This window comes from Mobula hypostoma, chromosome 19, assembly GCF_963921235.1.
Source record: "Mobula hypostoma chromosome 19, sMobHyp1.1, whole genome shotgun sequence".
Lineage (NCBI taxonomy): Eukaryota > Metazoa > Chordata > Chondrichthyes > Myliobatiformes > Myliobatidae > Mobula > Mobula hypostoma.
Genome location: NC_086115.1, coordinates 12,073,377 through 12,093,398, shown reverse-complemented (window position 1 = coordinate 12,093,398; position 20,022 = coordinate 12,073,377). Strand labels below are relative to the sequence as shown.

The following is a 20,022-nucleotide window of genomic DNA, read 5'->3' as shown; positions in this document are numbered from 1 at the left end:
GAGTGAAGCAATAGTGATTTTAATTTCAAATCTGGTTTAAATGCAAGTTGTCCTGTTTTGTCTTTATTTAGAACCCACAAGTATCTGCATCTTTTCTCAGTCGAATAACATTCAACTGGTTCAACGGGTAAGGGAAATTCTCTCAAGCTTTGATCTGGAAATGTTAATGAATGTCACAGAGTTGGATGTCATGAACATCAGAACCCATGGTATTAATCAGTGATGTGATGATTCTTCATAAACTGTGAAAGGGAAATTGATAAATACTTGAAAGAGGAATGAATTAGAGGTCTCAATGCATTGGCACTGAATAGTTGATTTTATTAATGATAATAATAGCAGAAATTGGAGGTCGTGACCCCAAACATCAGCTCCCCTTTTCCCTTCCCAACAGTTTGCGTGATGCTCCAGATTCCAGCATCTGATATCTGTTGTGTCTCTGAGATTAAAGATTACCCGATCTCTCTGGAGTTGGGAGGGAAGTGAGCCACTTTGAAATCCTGAGCTTGAATGATTTAAAGCAGGTATTGGGACAGCATAATAGTGTCGTGATTTGAGTAATTTATAACAGCCCCAGTGACTCCGGTTCAGTTCCGCCACTGGATGTAAGTATATTTTCCCAGTGGCTGCATGGGATCCGTCCGGATGCTCCAGTTTCCTCCCACATTCCAAAGACGCAGTAGATCTAAAGACTGGTTAATAGGTTAATTGGTCACATGGGCATAAACCATAACCACAGGCTCATTTGGTTGGAAGTATCTGTCACCGTGCTCTATCTCTAAGTTAAAAAAAAAGTATTATTCTATGAAGTGTAAAAGCCAACATATCTCTTTAAAGAGGCCACAAGTACTGGTTGGCACTAGAAAAATATCCAGAACATGAAGGAAATAGCTACTGTTTGGTCTGTCACTGGTAATTATTTTCAACAGATTTATGAGGAAGTTGTCAGGACATGAGGGAAGAGGTAGATCAGGCTAAGACGTTACTCCTTGGTGCTTAGGAGAATAAGGGGTGATCATGCCAGGGTATAAACTGATGAGGGCTATTGATAGGGTGAAGGCACGTGTTGAGAGAAGGGGAACGAAAAACCTTGAGTGCAATGGTGTAAGGGGAGAGGGGAAAGATCTAAAAGGGATACAAACCTTGAGTGCAATGGTGTAAGGGGAGAGGGGAAAGATCTAAAAGGGATACAAACCTTGAGTGCAATGGTGTAAGGGGAGAGGGGAAAGATCTAAAAGGGATACAAACCTTGAGTGCAATGGTGTAAGGGGAGAGGGGAAAGATCTACAAGGGATACAAACCTTGAGTGCAATGGTGTAAGGGGAGAGGGGAAAGATCTAAAAGGGATACAAACCTTGAGTGCAATGGTGTAAGGGGAGAGGGGAAAGATCTACAAGGGATACAAACCTTGAGTGCAATGGTGTAAGGGGAGAGGGGAAAGATCTAAAAGGGATACAAACCTTGAGTGCAATGGTGTAAGGGGAGAGGGGAAAGATCTAAAAGGGATACAAACCTTGAGTGCAATGGTGTAAGGGGAGAGGGGAAAGATCTAAAAGGGATACAAACCTTGAGTGCAATGGTGTAAGGGGAGAGGGGAAAGATCTACAAGGGATACAAACCTTGAGTGCAATGGTGTAAGGGGAGAGGGGAAAGATCTAAAAGGGATACAAACCTTGAGTGCAATGGTGTAAGGGGAGAGGGGAAAGATCTACAAGGGATACATGCAAAGGGTGACATATACATGGAAAAAGCTGCCTGGGGAAATGGTTGAGGCAGGTACAATAATGACATTTAATAGACACTTGAACAGATAAATGGTTGAGAGATATATGGGCCCAGATGTGGAAAATGGGGCTAGCTTGGATGGGCATCTTGAATGGCATGGATAACTTGGGCCAAAGGGCCTGTTTTTGTGTTGTCTTACTTTATGACACAATGACTGAGTCACAATCCACTTTATTATCATGGAACATAGAACACTACAGCACGGTACAGGTCCTTCAGCGCATGATGTTGTGCCAACTTTTTAGTCTGCTCTGAGATTAGCCCTTCATTCCCACAAAGCCGTCAATTTTCTACCATCCATCTGCCTGGCTAAGATTTCTCAGATGCCCCTACTGAATCTACCTCTGCCACCACCTATGGCAGGTCGATCTCCACACCCAACACTCTCTGTGTAAATAACCTATCTCTGACACCTCCCCACTCCCCAAACTTTCCTTCAGTCACCTTAAAATCATGCCTGCTCTTATTAACCATTTCCACCCTGGGAAAACTTCAAGTTTTCCACTCCATCGATGCCTGTTATCATCTTGTACACCTCTATCAAGTCACCTTGCATCCTTCTTCATGCGAAAGAGAAAAGCCCTAGCTCGCTCAACTTGCAAAACATAAGACATGCTCTGTAATGCAGGCAGCATCCTGGTAAATTTCCTCTGCACCCTCTCTAAAGCTTCCACATCCTTCCTATAATGAGGCAGCCCGAACTGAACCACATGCTCCAAGTGTGGTCTAACCAAAGTTTTGTAGAGCTGCAGCGTTAACTTGTGGCTCTTAAGCTCAATCACTTGACCAATGAGTGCCACCATATGCCACACGACTTCCTCACCACCCTGTCAACTGCTGTGACAACTATGGGGAATCAATGGAAGTGGATCCCAAGATTCCTCTGTTGCCCCACACTGCCTGGAATGAATTGCATCGGAAGTGTGGCAAATGTGTAACGATAGACAATCTACCCAGATGTAAGATTTATTTATTGATTATTGAATAATTGTGTCCCCTGGCAGGATGATGTTGAAAGGGTACAGAAAACCCCTGGAGACCAAGCACTTGTGGGAACTGAATGAGGAGGATCAATGCCAAGCCATTTTCACTAAGTTCGAGAAGCACATGGTACAAGGGCTGAAGAAGGCCCAAAAGAGGATGGGAAGAAAGCAGAGGAAGGAAATGCACAACGATGCAGAACAAATGAATGGATTTGACAGAAGTGCCAGCCAAGACATCCTAGTGATGGTCAGTGAGACACCTTCTCTCCTGCACTGTGTCCATCACATCCCATTTGCTTCAGTCACATGGCTGTTGGTGTGGTACCCCCATCACATGGTCTGGCAATATCCCCTCCATAGATGCTTCCTGGCCTGCTAAGTTCCTCCAGCATTCTGTGTGCAGTGCTCAAGATTTCCAGTATCTGCAGGATCTCTTGCGTTTACAAACGGCAGAAGGTGCTAGAAACACCCACTGAGTCAGTCAGCAACTGTGGAGAGAGAAGCAGTTAATGCTTCAGGTCAAATACCTTCTCCAGATGTGGGGACATTCTTGCCACTTCCCCCTCTGGTGATCCAGCACTGTGCACGGCCAAGATCAACGTTCTCCTCATCACTTAGAGCATAGAGTGGTACAGCTCAGGGACAGACCCTTGGGCCTGTGGTGTTGTACCGAATTAATGAATCTAATAATTCCTCAGTGTAGTAATCCCCTGTACCTGAGCATGGTCCCTATCCCTCCTTTCTCTGCCATGCCTATCTAAAAGCTTCTTGAACACCTCTGAATTACTGTTGTATCACCCCTGGCAAAACACTACCGTCATAGCTGCCTCCACCACCACCAGCCCAAGTAGCACATTCCAGGTACCGACCTCACTCTAAAAAAATTTGCCCCACATATCTCCATTCAACTTCACCCCCCCCCCCAACTTAAATACATGGATTCTAGTATTAGACACTGGGAAAAAAAAGATGCTGGTGGTCTACTCTGTCTATGCCTCTCATAATTCTATCAGATCTCCCACTGGTCTCCACAGACTGGGAATGGGTCCCCAGTGAACGGATCTGTGGAAATGGGTCTCTTGAATGGATCGTGGAAATGGATCTCCAGTGAATGGATCTGGTAGAGTGGGTCCCCAGTGAATGGATCTGTAGGAATGGACCACCAGAAGCTGGAACTGTGGGAATGGGTCTGCAGTGAATGGATCCCCAGTGAATGGATCTGTGGGAATGGGTCTGCAGTGAGAAGGCAGATTTGCTATGAAGTGGTAAACATTAGCTGTGCAGCCACTGGCTGAACCAGTGGAATATCTGGATGCAACACACAGAGCACTGGAGGAACTCAGCAGGTCAGAGCGTCTGTGGAGGGGAACAGGCACTGACAATTGAGATGGATAGATGCAGACCCTCGACCTGAAACATCAATGGCCCATTTCTCTCCATAGATCCTCCCAACTCGCCGAGTTCCTCCAGGGCTTTTGTGCATCGCTCCAGGTCCCACCATCTGCAGTCTGATGTGCCTCTGGTTGGATTGTAGATGATCAGCGGACTATTGTAAACTGAATATGGTCTTTCTTACCTTATCTATCCTACTCATCAAACTGGAGAGATTTTGGACACAAGATTCAAAGTGAGAGATTCAAAATACTCCACAGCACTTCATGGACTGGGCATTCTTTTAATATTTCATCCAAAATATGACACCTCTGACCACGCATCAGTCCCTTGGTATCGCCCTGGACTTTAGGCTAGATTTTTTAGAGTGACACGAAGACCTATGTCTCCAGAGCAAACTCACCTTTGTAAGTGCAGTTTGATATCTTAACACAAGAGATTCTGAAGACACTGGAAATCCTGAGGAGCAAGTGGGATTCAGCAAGTCAGATGGTGCTCATGGGGAGGAATAACCAGTCCCCATTTGTGGCTGAAGAGTCCTGATGACAGATTTCAGCTCAAAACATTGGCTACTTCTTCCTTTCCAGAGATACTGCCTGACTTGCTGAGTTCCTCCAACATTTGTGTGTCTGGTGCAATTAGATATTGGAAGTCTTTTTCTGAAATCTCTTCAGGGTGAAGGCCAAACTTCATGTCTTCCAACAGTTTGCTGACAGCAGTACCTGGTTCTGAATGTCAGCGCTATTGTGGCTCTCAGCAAGCCACCTGTAAACGTGTTCTGCTCGTCTCGGCCACCTGCCTGACGCAGCTTGGGAAGTGGTGGACTCATGCATATTGCGATACTGCTGCCCTGTTTTGACCGTGCTCTGTTTTCTTTTCCGTCCCCTTTTGTTTAGGAAGAAAAGAGAAGGAAAGACAAAAAGGCAAAGCCCAGCACGAAGGAGTTGGCAACGGGGTGGTTGGTGCTTGCCATTCTGAAGACCTTTTGGTACATCCTCTTCAAGGGAGTGGTGTTTAAAGCCTGTCACGACTTCCTGCTGTTTGTCAGCCCCCAGCTTCTGAAGTGAGTGGAACGACACAGTAGGTACAGCACAGAAAAAGGCCAATCAGCTCGCCCCCCCCCCGCCCCCCGGTCCAAACTGATCTGTGCTCCACACAATTCTCCTCCTGTTTCCTGACGGTCTTGATTCAGGCAGTCAACAATTCTTTGAATTGTCATACAACATAGAGATATATTGCTCTGTGACTCTCAGTGATCGCCTGTTAAATTTTCTTTGATTGCCCTCCTGTGAAGCATACTATAATTATCTAAATTATGTCTGCTGAAATGTTATCCCTACTTTTCCCTCTCAGAAACGGCAGTGTTTCATCTACATACATAAAACTTACTGCCATGATAAAAGTCAAAGATCGGGTGGGCACCCAAAGACTTTTTCCCAGGGTGGAAACAAATAACAGGATGAGAGATAATTTTAAAGTGTTTGGAGGAAAGTATAGGAGGTTTTTTTTGGACATAGAGAGTGGTGGGTGTGTGGAACAGCTGCCAGAGCTGGCTGCAGAGGCAGATACGTTAGGGACAACTAAGAAACTCTTAGATGGGCACATGAATGATCAAAACATGGGGGGAAATGTAGGACAGAAGGATCAGTTTGATCTTGGAGAATGTTAAAAGTTCGGCACAGTACTGTGGTCTGAAGCCCCTGTACTGCTGTGTAACGTTCTATGTTTTACCACCACCACCTATCGAGTATCCAGGACATCTTCAAGGAGCGATGCCTCAAAAAGGCAGCGTCTGTCACTAAGGACCCCCATCACCCAGATCATGTTCCAATTGCTACCATCAGGGAGGAGGTACAGAAGCCTGAAGGCGCACACTCAATGATTCAGGAACAACTTCTTCCCCTCTGTCATCTGATTTCTAAAAGGACATTGAACCCATGAACACTACCTCACTACTTTTTTATTTCTATTTTTGCACTACTAATTTAATTTAACTGTTTAATATATACTGTATATACTTTCTGGAATTTAAGTTTTTAAAAATTATTATGTACTGCACTGTACTGCTGCCTCAGAGACAATGAATTTCACGACATATGCCAGTGATATTAAACCTGATTCTTATTCAGCCCAGCCAGTGTGAAATACAACGGGCTATTGCAGGACAAATGAAATCAATCTACATCACACAGAGCAATGGAAACAGAAAAGACACCAATGTTTCCCAGTAAATGCAAGGAGTGGAGGCTTGGGAGAGTTGCGGAAGAGGTTGACCAGGATGCTGTCTGGATTAGAGAGGATGTGCTATACTGGGAGGTTGGACAATTTTGGAATGCTTTTTTTTCTGGAGCGACAGAGGCTGAGGGTCGACCTGACAGAGGTTCATAAGATTATGAGAGGCATAGATAGATGTCACTCTGGATTTCCAGCATCTGCAGAATCGCTCGTGCTTATGATAGAGTAAACAATCAGTATCTTTTCCCCAGATACCAGAGGGTGTGCATTTAAGGACCGAGGTAAATTCAAAGGAGATGTGCAGGGAAAGTTCTTTATGTAGAAAGTGGTGGGTGCGTGGAATGTGCTGCCAGTGGAGGTAATTGAAGCACCTTCAATTACTCCAAAAGACTGAGGTTTGGTAAAATACTGAAAGGCTTTTATTCGCTGTATAATACGACCTCCACAGTGAGTGTCTGCCCCCGGACTGAGGGGGAGGGTCAAGGCGAACACCTTTATACAGGACTCTGTGGGAGGAGCCACAGGGGCAGTCAGCAGAGGGGTGTGTCCAGACAGGTAACCGAGTTACAACATATATACATGCTTTACCACATTCACCCCTCCTTTTTTAAGAAAAAGAGTCCCGCGGGGTGAAGTGACTGACAATATTTACAAGAAGTATATTTACAGGTTAAGTCTATCAGGCGGTCGAGTCCGTCGCTGTGATCTACGTAGCACCAGCAATGGCGGTTGTGCTGGCTCCGGCCTGACTTCAGGTGCCAGCACGTTAGGCGTCGGTAATCCCTCGTGCGTGTGTGTCGCGCCCGGTATGGGAGTGTCGTGTGGTGTCTGTATAGGGTTTGGGGTGCATGGTGTCTCGTAGGTACATACATTGGTGGGTACGGGGTCAATAGTCACCACGGAGTGTTCAGGGTAGGGGCCCAGAGCTCCTGCGGGCGCCAGGTCGCGGATGGAGACTGTGTCCTCCCGCCCATCAGGTAAAACCACGTAGGCATACTGGGGGGTTCGCATGAAGTAAGTGAACCCTCTCGACTATCGGGGAGTATTTATTGCTCCTCGCATGTTTCCGGAGCAGCACTGGCCCTGGGGACATCAGCCAAGATGGTAGGGTGGTTCCAGTGGTCGATCTTCTGGGAAAAGAAAAGAGCCGCTCATGAGGGGTGGCATTGGTGGCTGTGCATAACAGGGAGCGGATGGAGTGGAGTGCCTCGGGAAGGACCTCCTGCCAGCGGGAGACCGGCAGTCCCTTTGACCTGAGGGCTAAGAGTGTGGCTTTCCACACCGTGCCATTCTCCTTCTCTACCTGTCCATTCCCCCGGGGATTATAGCTCGCGGTCCTACTGATTGCAATTCCCCTAGCCAGTAGATATTGGCGCAGCTCGTCACTCATAAACGAGGACCCTCTGTCACTGTGGATATAGCATGGGTATCCGAACAGAGTGAAGAGCTTGCGCAGGGCTTTTATAACTGACGTGGTAGTGGTGTCGGGGCAGGGGATGGCGAAGGGGAACCGCGAGTAAAATTGAAGCACCTTCAATTACTCCAAAAGACTGAGGTTTGGTAAAATACTGAAAGGCTTTTATTCGCTGTACAATACGACCTCCACAGTGAGTGTCTGCCCCTGGACTGAGGGGGAGGGGCAAGGCGAACACCTTTATACAGGACTCTGTGGGAGGAGCCACAGGGGCAGTCAGCAGAGGTGTGTGTCCAGACAGGTAACCGAGTTACAAGATATATACATGGTTTACCACAGTGGCGGAGGCAGGTACAACAGAGGTGCTTGAGAGGCGTTAGACAGGCACATTAATGTGCAAGGGATGGAAGGATATGGACATTGTATAGACCATAAGACCATAAGGTATAGGAGCACAGTTAGGCCATTTGGCCCATCGAGTCTGCTCTGCCATTTCATTATGGGTGATACATTTCCCTCTCAGCCCCAATCTCCTGCCTTCTCTCTGTATCCCTTCATACCCTGACTAATCAAGAATCTATCAACCTCTGCCTTAAATATACCCAATGGCTTGGCCTCTACAGCTGCCTGTGGCAAAGAATTTCACAGATTCACCACCCTCTGGCTAAAGAAATTCCTCCTCATCAGCAGTCTAAATGGACACCTCTCTATTCTGAGGCTGTGTCCTCAGGTATTAGGCTCCCCTCCATAGGAAACATCATCTCCACATCCACTCTGTCAAGGCCTTTCACCATTTGATAGGTTTCAGTGAGGTCACCCTTCATTCTTCTGTATTCCAGTGAGTACAGGCCCAGAGCCATCAAACACTCCTCATGTGATGAGCCTTTCAATCCCAGAATCATTTTTGTGAACTTCCTTTAAACCCTCTCCAAAGTCAGAACATCCTTTCTAAGATAAGGAGCCCAAAAATGCTCACAATACTCCAAACAAGGCCTCAACAGCACTATATGAAGCCTTACCATTACATCCTAGCTTTTATATTCTAATCCTCTCGAAGTGAATGCTAACATTGCACTTGCCTTCCTCACCACCAACTCAACCTGCAAATTACCCTTTTGGGAATCCTGCATGAGGACTCGCAAGTCCCTTTCTGCCTCAGATTTTTGAACTTTCTCCCCATTTAGAAAACAGTCTATGCTTTTGCTTCTTCTACCAAAGTGTGTGATCATACATTTCCTGACACTCTATTCCATCTGCTACTTCTTTGTCCATTCTCCTATAGCCTCTCTGCTTCCTCAGCTCTACCTGCCCCTCCATCTATCTTCATATTACCCACAAACCTGGCCACAGAGCCATCAATTCCTTCATTCAAATCATTGATATATAACGTAAAAAGAAGTGGTCCCAACACAATCCCCTGTGGAACGCTACTAGTCACCGGCAGCCAACCAGAAAAGCCTCCCTGTATTCCCATTCTTTGCCTCCTGCTAATCAGGCACTGCTCTATCCGTGCTAGTATCTATCCTGTAATACCATGGGTTCTTAACTTGCTAAGCAGCCTCATGTGTTGCACCTTGTCTAAGGCCCTCTGAAAATCCAAATACACAACATACACCGATTTTCCTTTGTCTATCCTGCTTGTTATTTCTTCAAAGAATTCCAACAGATTTTCCTTTCAAGAAACCACGCTGACTTTGGCCTATTTTATCATGTGCTTCCAAGTACCCTAAAACCATATCCTTAACAATCAACTCCGACACCTTCCCAACCGCTGAGGTCAGGTTAACTGCTGCAAACAGGTCAGGGATGTATCAGGAGTGGCTGCAGGGAGGGCGAATATGTGGACGTGGCAATCAGGACAAGGTTAAGCTGGAGTGCTAACAGCACGGAGTGCAGACACCGTACTGTCTCAAGCTGAACACACCCTTTTGAGAGCTGCACTATCCTTTTCTGAGTGTGGAAGTTGAGAAAGACAAGAGTCAAGATGATAAACTGACAGAGGCAGTGTGCAGACATAGTGCTGTCACCCAGGCCATTGAAAGCCTAACTCTTGTACAGCCCTCTCCTGTTCAAGTCTGGGAACCAAGGTACCCAAGCATGCCAAGACAAGATAACAATGCAAACCAAAGGATTCGAGAGTAGCATTTACTATTGAACAGTTATTTTATTTAGAGATACTGACCAATTAGCCTACTAACCTGTACGTCTTTGTAATGAGGAAGGAAACCGGGGCACCCAGAGAAAACCCATGCAGACTCTTTACTAATTCTGAAGTAGCATTGGCCTGTAACATGTACATTCTAATGGCTATTAACACCTGTGTTGCTAGAGTGAGTGTCCTTGAGGTTCTCATACCTGGGGAGTTTAATGGGGATAAATTCCTATTACCTATTAAATACTCCCAATGGTGAGTGTCTCAAATAGTATCTGATAACCAAGTCCAGCTCCTGGCCTTCATGCATAGTTTGGCTATTAAACCCAGCGGAACTGTTTCTACTGACAGGAGAAGGGGCTAAGACATAGAAACATAGAAACATAGAAAATAGGTGCGGGAGTAGGCCATTCGGCCCTTTGAGCCTGCACTGTCATTCAGTATGATCATGGCTGATCATCCAACTCAGAACCCTGTACCAGCCTTCCCTCCATACCCCCTGATCCCTTTAGCCACAAGGGCCATATCTAACTCCCTCTTAAATATAGCCAATGAACTGGCCTCAACTGTTTCCTGTGGCAGAGAATTCCACAGATTCACCACTCTCTGTGTGAAGAAGTTTTTCCTCATCTCGGTCCTAAAAGGCTTCCCCTCTATCCTCAAACTGTGACCCCTCGTTCTGGACTTCCCCAACATCGGGAACAATCTTCCTGCATCTAGCCTGTCCAATCCCTTTAGGATTTTATACGTTTCAATAAGATCCCCCCTCAATCTTCTAAATTCCAACGAGTATAAGCCTAGACGGGTTACTGGTGTCTTAAAGCCAGTTGCTTTGGACGGGTGGGTCTCGTCAGCCGCAGTTGGCAGCTCATCTAGGAGAAAGAAAACTCTGATCTCAAACCTGCGCTGCCTTGCGGCTATACCCTCTCATGGAAAAGGTTTCTGGAGTAAACCCTGAGGGAAATTCTGGAGCTGGGGTCCTTAAGGCAGTCCTACGTTGAGTTCAATGCTGACTGGCAACTCCTGCGATGCCACTGATGCCAAACTGTGTCAGTCTCTGCAGCTCCTTTGAATTGCTCAGCTGTGTGTGTGTGTGTGTGTGTATGTGTGTGTGTGTGTGTGTGTGTGGGGGGGGGCGGGGGGGGGGTGGGGGCTGCTGTATGGCCACAGCCTGCTCTCCATATCGTACTGCCCTGGCTTACGTAGACAGCTAGGATGCAACCCCCATGGTCGACCTGATCAACACGGGGCCTCCTACCGTAATGATTGGTGATTGATTGATTATGTAAATAAGGAATTTAAACACACATACACAAGATTTCCAATTGGCCAGTAATTGTATCCATCCAGTCAATTTCTACACAACTATGGCATTTCTTTGTTCAAACTTCAGAACAGTTTGGTGACAGGGCTGGACTGTTCTTGTTGTGATCAAGAAGTGAGATTGAGGGACAAAGGGAGACTGATGAATGAGTGCAAGTTGTCAGTGTTAATCAACAATGATAAACAACCAGTTGTCATGGAGCATGTGCTGTACATATTAATGATTTAAGGAAAAGAGCTGGACAAGGATTTACAGGCAAAATTTATGGAGCTAGGAGATTAAATGTAAAAAAGGAGGGAATTGTCAACTCAGACCATGAGAGGCCTGCGTCGGGCATTTTCATGCCTTACAAGGCGCAGATTGGAAGTCCATGTGGGGCACCACTCCTCGCACAAACTAGAGCAGTGTGAGATTAAGTGCCTTGCTCAAGGGCACAAACACACTGCCACAGCTGAGGCTCGATCTAGCGACCTTGAGATAACTGGACGAACGCCTTAACCACCTGGCCACGTGACCAACAAATTTAAAAAGTAGGACCTCAAATGTAGTAATCGCAGGATTGCTACCTGCACTACGAGCTAGAAATGGCTGTATTGGAAGGACATGTGACTTGAGTGGTGCAGGAGGGAAGGTTTCAGAATCCTGGGGCATTAGAAACAGCAATACAAAATCGAGTGATCTATATCGGGACCGGTGACCTAGAGTGATTGTTTACTAGGCTGTACAGGAGGGTTTAAGCTAATATGACAGGAATATTGGAATCCAGGCAGAAAGACAGAGGGAGTAATGCAGGGACCAAGGGAAACATTAGAGAAGAGGTAAGGGTGGAGTACAGAGAATTCAAATGCAAAGGACTCAAAGATTACTATATTCCAAAAGGACAACGTGTGGAAGGGATGGTGTCTGATTGCCTGTGGCATTCAAAAGAAGGTCCCTGAGCTTGTGTAACAAATCATATTTTGCGGGAAATGATTTGGTGGCCATTATAGAAACGTAGTTGCAGGGTGGAGATGATGAAATAAATAGCCGGGGTATCAGGTAATATGGAACGATAAGCAGAAAGATGTGCTTTAATTAAGGATGAACTCTGGGCAATAATGAGAGATGATATGCAGGTGTGATCTAAGGAGCACCCTGTTGAGTCCATCTGGGGAGCGATTATAAATAGCAAGGGAGGAAACTTACCGGTGGGAGTTGTCTCTAGGCCTCCAGGTAATAACTTTAAAGTGGCATAGACAATGATGCATGGAAGAATGGAATGGCAATTGTCGTGGGGGATTTAGCTTACAGATTGGGTGAAACAAATTGGTTGAGACAATCTTGTGGAGTACTTCAGAAAATACATCTGTGGTAGCTTTCTTGAAGAGCATGTTAGTGCATCTACAAGGGAAGAAGCTATCTTAGTTGGAGTCCTTTGCAACGAAACAGGCAATATTAACAATCTTGTAGGTAAGGATCCTCTTGGAAGGGTGATTATAAAAAGGATGGTGGAATAGTTTGATCTAAAACCAGTGTATTAGACCTAAATGAGGGAGACTACAAAGGAATTTAGGAAGGAGCTATTTAGCGTAGACTGGGAACACAGACTATAAGGTGGGACACTTGAGGGACAGTGGAAAACACTGAGATTTTTCAGTGCTCAACAATGTATATTCCAGTTAAAAGGACGGAAAGGGTAGGGAGAGCCAGCCTTGTGTGACTAAGGAAGTAAAGGAAGGCATCAAACTAAAAGTTCATGTGGACAAAGTTGCCAAGAGTAGTGGGAAACTGGAAGACTGGGAATTCCTTAAAAAGCAATAAAGAACTACCAAGCAATGCGTGTGTGCGTGTATATACACACACACACACACACACACACACACACACACACACACACACACACACACACACACATGACACGCTGGTGAAACTCAGCAGGCCAGGCAGTATTTATGGAAAAGAGTAAACAGTCGACGTTTTGAGCTGAGACCCTTCATCAGTCCTGAAATATCTGATCCATGGCCTGATGAAGAGTCTCGGCCCAAAACTCTTTTCCATAGATGCTGCCTGGGCCGGCTGAGTTCCTCCAGCATTTTGTGTGTGTTGCTTGGATTTCCAGCATCTGCTGATTTTTTCCTGTTTGTGAAAGAACCACCAAACTAGAAATAAAATGGGATATGAAGGTAAACTAGCATAAAATTTAAAGCAGATCGTACAAGTTTTAGATGGAAAAGTGTGGCTAAAGTGAACGCAGGTCTCTTGGAAAATGAGAAGAGGGAATTAGTATTGGGTAATGTGGAAATGACCTTGTCTTTGAAAGGTTATTTTGTATTGGTCTTCATGGTGGAGGATGTCTAATGTGCCAAGGAGAGGTGTTACAGATGTGATGGGAGGTGGGAATCCAAATACAATCTCTGTTACTAAAGGGGTTGTGGCCCTAAAGGTAGATAATTCCCCTCGTCCTGACGGAATACGTCTCAAGGTATTGGAAAAAATCTAGTGGAACTTGTGTAAGAATTCAACAGCTCTAGACTGCGATACCCTTGCAGTTAATAAAGCTTCAGAACTCATTAGCATTGTGATTCTGCATGGAAACAGGCCCTTTGGCCCAAATAGTCACTGGATAAAGATAAAGATAAAGATATATATTACCTTGACTTGTCACACATGACTATAAATCATAGGAGCAGAATTGGGCAATTCAGCCCATCAAGCCTGCTTCGTAATTGTATAACGGCTGATTTATTATCCCTCTCAACCCCATTCTCCTGTCTCCTCTCGTAACGTCTGAGGCCCTGACTAAACAAAAACCTATCAACTTCCACTTAAATATACCCAATGACATGGCCTCCACAGCCACCTGCACCAATGAATTCCACAGATTCAGGAAATTCCTCCTCATCTCTTGTAGAGGGATATCCTTCTATCCTGAGGCTCTGCTCTCTGGTCCTAGACTCCCCCATGATCAGAGACATCCTTGCCACATTCAGTATATCAAGGCCTTTCAATATTTATAGTTTTCAATGAGAACCCCTTCATTCTTCTAAACTCTGGTGAGTACGGCTCAGCGCCATCAAATGCTCCTCATATGTTAACCCTTTCTTTCCCAGGATCCTCCGCTGGACCCTCTCCAATGCCAGCACATCCTCTCATAGATAAAGGGCCCCAAACTGCTCACAATACTCTGAACATTGCCTCATAGAGCCTTGACATTACATACCTGCTTTTAAATCCCAGTTCTCTCCGAGTGAACACTAACGTTGCCTTTGTCCTGGTGTACATCAAAACACACAATGAAAGGCGGTGTGTGCATCAACAACCAACACGACCCGAGGATGCGCTGGGGGCAGCCCGCGACTGTTGCCATGCCTTTGGAGCCAACATAACATGCTCTCAATTCACTAACGTCCCATATACCTTTGGAATGTGGGAGGCAACTGGAGCACCTGGAGGAAACCCACACGGTCACAGGGAGAATTCCTTACAGGCTGCGACAGTAATTGTGTCCAGATCTCACAGCTGGGGCCGCTAAGCGTTACACTGCCACAAGGGCACCGATTGATATGATGATTGCCTCAGTAACTGTGTCTCTGCTATAATTGCTTTTCTTTGTCCTTTTGTTTTATTAAACAGGCTGATAGTTTCCTTCACTGAAGATGAGTCCATTTATGAGTGGAAGGGGTACCTGTATGCCATACTGCTGTTCATTCTGGCCGTCCTGCAGTCGGTGATGTTGCAGCAATACTTCAATTGCTGCTTCCTGCTTGGAATGCGCGTTCGGACGGCTGTCACTGCGGCCGTCTACAAGAAGGTGTGGTACCAGCGGGCAGCCTCTCAACCCCAAACGTCAGCTGTCTACTTTCCTCCGCAAATCTTTCAGGAAAATGTTTTTTTTTTGTTGCTGGAGGTTCTGACACTGTGGTATTGGCGTATTCAGGGTGGAATTTATACAATCATTGTTTCAGGCAGGTAGAACACAGCATGGAAACAGACCCACTTGAGCCCCTGCTGACCATCGACTGCTCATTTACCTTCACCTCGTTTCATTCTACCCCACCCATACACACTACGGGCAATTTACTGCCACCAACCACACAGTTTTGGGATGTTGGAGGAAACTGGAGCACCCAAGAGAGAAACGCGCAGGGTCTTAGGGACAGCGTGCGGACTTCACACAGACAGCTCATAGTGTTGGAATACTGGCCCCGGATGGTTGAACTGAAGTAGCTGTTCTTGAACCTGGTGGTGTGGGACTTTTGGTTCTGCACCTCCTGCCCGGTGGTAGCTGTGAGGAGATGGCATGGTCTGGGTGGTGGGGACCTTTGATGATGGATCTTGCCTTCTTGAGGCAGCATCTCCTGTAGGTACTAACAACGGTGGGGAGGGATGGGCCTGTGATGCATTGGGCAGTCCACTACTCTCTGCACTGCATTCCTGGATCTACAATCCTGAAACTCCCTCTCCTACAGCAATCCAGGAACGCCTTCACCAAAAAGACTTCAGTAGTTTGAGAATGTGGCTAATCTCCATCTTTTCAGGGCCAATTCGGTTTGGGCTGTAAACGTTGACCGTACCAGTGTGAATGAAGAAAACCCTTTTCCATTCCAGTCCATTTTATCAGTTGTAATTTGCACCAACCCCACTCCTACAACAGCTAAAGACTGCATTTAAACAGAGTTTTTAACTCAGCAAGTGGATTGATTAGCTGGCCAAAAAATAAAAACAGCCGACAACCAGAATGAATGAGTAAATCAGCTTTGCACCATGGGCTGGCATAATCTTCTATCAGGTCACCCCGCAATCCCGGGGAAAACAACAGCAGGGTATCCAGTCCCCCCTCGTGACTAAAGTCCTCCAGTCCTGGCCTGTTCGTGAACGCACTCTGTATGGATGCATAGCCGCTTGGCAGTTACTTGAGCAGATGTAGGGCAACTGTTCTGCACGTCCACAAGAAACTACAGAAAGTTGTGAACACAGCTCAGTACACCATAGAAACCAGCCTCCTCTCCATGGACTCTGTCTATACTTTAACTTCAATATACTTACACAGCCCTTCTCCGAACTCAACGGCTGTGAAGACGGATGAAGGCTGCAACAAATCCATCAGCTCCAGTCGTCGTGGTTTCCATGTCACTGGAGTCAGTTGGTTGATTTGTGAAGTATCGTGTGCTTCTTGGAGTGCAACATCAAGTACACGTTAAACAAATACACGCACGGGCATCTTCGCTCAGTGGGCCACTTCTTCAAGTCTTTCGGCGATCAGGGGAGGGCGACGGGAGCAGGCAATGTGATGGCTGGAAGCTCCTCGTCAAGAACTGGCATGAAAACGGTGAATGCTTGATTCAGTCGCTCAACTTTTGGACAGAAGCAGGAAAGTTGTTCGGTAGCAGTATTCACATCTGAGCAGCCCTATTTAGGATCCACTCTGCTCACCCTGAACTGGGAAGGGGCTAGAAAAGGTGCCCTAAAAATAGTCTGCTTCACCCCATCCTGTCTGGAAAGCCGTGTCCAGAGGGATCACCATCATGCGGTCGAAAAGCATTGAGAAAAACACCCAAAACTTGAAAAACCAATGGTGGAGGAAGAAAGCTCAGGAAATCCAACAACCAGCAAACGCCAATGACACTCGAGACTTTTTCAATGCAACTAAAGCTATTTAGTTTACTGGCCCATCCACTCACGGTCAAGCCCCTCTCAAAAGCAAAGATGGTTCAACCATCCTGAAGAGCAATGCTGACATCAATTCTAGATGGAGGGAGCACTTGGAAGATCTTCTAAATCAAACCGTCTCATTTGACAGGAATGTGATTAACAACATTCCAACAGCCCGTTGACAACTCCCTAAGCAAAATACCAACACCTGAAGAAGACAAGGAAGCCATCAAAATCTTGAAGAACAACAAGGCCGCTGGACTCGATGGAATACCAGCCGAGGTCTACAAAATTGGAGGTAACCCGCTTCATTGTCAACTGCATCAACTTCTCATCAAGATATAGATAAATGAAGACATACCGGCAGACTTTAGAGACTCAGCAATCGTTATCATCTACAAAAGGAAAGGCGATCGATCCGAATGCGGAAACTATCGTGGAATTTCCCTGTTAGCAACAGCAGGAAAGATCCTCACCTGCATCATGAACAACCGGCTCAAGCCTTTAGCCGAGAAGATCCTTCCAGAGAAACAAGCTGGTTTTAGACCATCACGTGGAGCAATCGACATGATCTTCACAATGCGACAACTACAAGAAAAATGTCGTGAACAACTTCGACCTTTGTACATGACGTTCATCAACCTCACCAAAGTCTTTGACTCGGTATCAAGAGAACTCCAATGGGATGTCCTATCCACCTATGGATGCCCTGAAAAGTACATTCGAATCCTGAGACTCCTCCACGATGGCATGCTTGCCACAGTCATGGTCAGCAACAGTAACGGTGAGCCTTTTCAAGTTAGATCAGGAGTAAAACAGGGATGTGTGATTGCCCCAACTTTGTTCACCATCTTCATTGCGACAATCATCCACATTATCAAGGACGACCTACCCCCAGGATTCAAAATTGTCTACAGAACAGGTGGCAGACTTTTCAATCTTGCCCATCTCAAGTCCAAAACGAAGACATCCATGAGTTCCCTCATCGAGTTCCAAAACGCAGATGACAACAGTGTTGCAGCTCTTTCAGAAAACCACCTACAACAGATTCTGACTGCCTTCAAGATAGAAGAACCAACGTCAGCGTGCTTAATGAAGCAAAAACACCAAGCATTGAAGCCTACGTCATCAAGAACCAACTAAGATGGAGCGGTCATATTGTTCAGATGAAAGATGAACGTCTACCAAAACAAATCTTCTACTCCCAGCTTAAAGAAGGCAAACGTAAAAGAGGCAGACAACAGAAGAGATTCAAAGACGTCTTAAAAGCCAACATGAAGAAATGTAACATCGACATCAACAATTGGGAAACCAATGCCAAGGACAGAAAACTCTGGCAAGCCATCATCCGAGAAGGAACAGCAACTTTCGAAGCCAACAGATGTGCAGAATTAGAAGAAAAGAGACGAAAATGGAAAGAGAGGCAGCAACAACCAAAGCCCGATCTGCCATCTGGAACTACCTGTCCGGAATGTGGAAGAACTTTCAAAGCCAAGATTGGACTCATAAGCCACTTGAGAACCCATAAGTAGATCAACAGAACAAAGACAATCATCCTCAACCTCGAGGGATAGCCACGACGACGACTTATGCAGCCAGCATAATCAAAGACCCCCCCCCATTTACACTTCTCTCCTCTCCCACTGGGCAGAAGAATTTAAAAAAAGTACCACCAAGCTCAAGGATAGCTTCTACCTTATTAGACTCTTGAATGAACCTTTTGTACAATAAGATGGATCCTTGACCTCACAATCTACCTTGTTATGATCCTGCTCTTTGTTGTTTACATGCAAGCCACCTTTTACACTTTATTCTGCATTGTTATTGCTTTACCTTAATGCACTGTGCAATGATTGATCTGTACAAACAGTACGCAAGACAAGCGTTTTGCTGTGTCTTGGTGCATGCGACAGTTATAAACCACTGCCAGTAGGAATCCTGGAGAAGTTTCTCTGCACTCTCTCCAGTGCAATCCCATCCTCCTGCAGTGTGATGACCAGAAATGCACACAGCAGTCCAGCTGTGGTCTAACCAGTACTTCATAAAATTGCAAGGTAACATCAACTCCTGCATATTCTGTGCCACAGCTCAGGGAGAGTGAAGGCCTGACTACAAAGTTTTGAGCGACAGGGCCATGGAGAACCTATGAGGGGCATTAATAGGGTGAGTGCTTGCCCAATCCCAATCCCCCTTAGATTGGGTAAGGCTAAAACTAGAGGTCATAGGTTAAGGGTGAACTGTGAAACATACAAGGGGCACTTCTTCACTCGGGGGCGGTGTGAGTGTGGAAGAAGTGGTAGATGTACACTGAGGAGACGTTTGCATAGATACACAGATGGGAGATGTACGAAGGGCTGTGGTGTGGGTGTAGGCAGATGGTACCAGGCAGAAGATCATGGTAGGATGGACTGGAAAGGCCTGAGGGCCTGTTTCTATGCTGTAGTACTGTGTGACTCTGTGACTGGTGTTTCTTTAACGGCACTATATCAATGCAAGTTGTTTATGTTGTTTGCCAAGTGGGCGTGGTAGTGGTCAGCACAATACTCCGCAGCGCCAGGGGTTAGGGTTCGATTCCCGTCACCGTCTGCAAAGAGTTTTTCTGTTGTCCCCGTGACTCTGAGGGTTTCCTTAAGGTGTTCTGGTTTCCGCCCGCATCCCAAAGACACACGGGTTAGGATGGATATTTGATACAAACATATTTCATTGTACGTTTCAACGTATGCGTGACAAATAAAGCTGGCCTTTCAGTCTTTAAGAGGACCATAAGACATAGGAACATAATCAGGCCATTTGACCCATCGAGTCTGTTCTGCATGACCCTGAACTTGCTATGACTGCATCGCTGTTTGGTATGGGGGGGGGGGGTGGCTACTGCACAGGACCGAAAGAAGCTGCAGAGGGTTGTATAATTTAGTCGGCTCCATCTTGGGTACTAGCCTACAGAGGGAGCAGTGTCTCAGAAAGGCAGTGTCCATTATTAAAGACCTTCAGCACCCAGGGCATGCCCTTTTCTCACTGTTACCATCAGGTAGGAGATACAGAAGCCTGAAGGCACACACTCAGTGATTCAGGAAGAGCTTCTTCCCCTCTGCCATCCGATTCCTAA

The 20,022-nt window shown here is 46.0% G+C and overlaps 1 protein-coding gene across 3 annotated transcripts in view; it reads left to right on the top strand.

Annotated features, from left to right (window-relative positions):
* Positions 1-20,022, top strand: part of abcc2 (ATP-binding cassette, sub-family C (CFTR/MRP), member 2) — a 120,786-nt gene that overhangs the window by 21,585 nt on the left and 79,179 nt on the right. For all 3 annotated transcript variants that reach the window (XM_063071333.1, XM_063071334.1, XM_063071332.1), the window contains 4 exons: positions 72-127; positions 2,790-3,015; positions 5,057-5,223; positions 14,898-15,075. In XM_063071333.1, the coding sequence (XP_062927403.1) occupies positions 72-127; positions 2,790-3,015; positions 5,057-5,223; positions 14,898-15,075 (627 nt within the window). The remainder of the gene's footprint in view (positions 1-71; positions 128-2,789; positions 3,016-5,056; positions 5,224-14,897; positions 15,076-20,022) is intronic.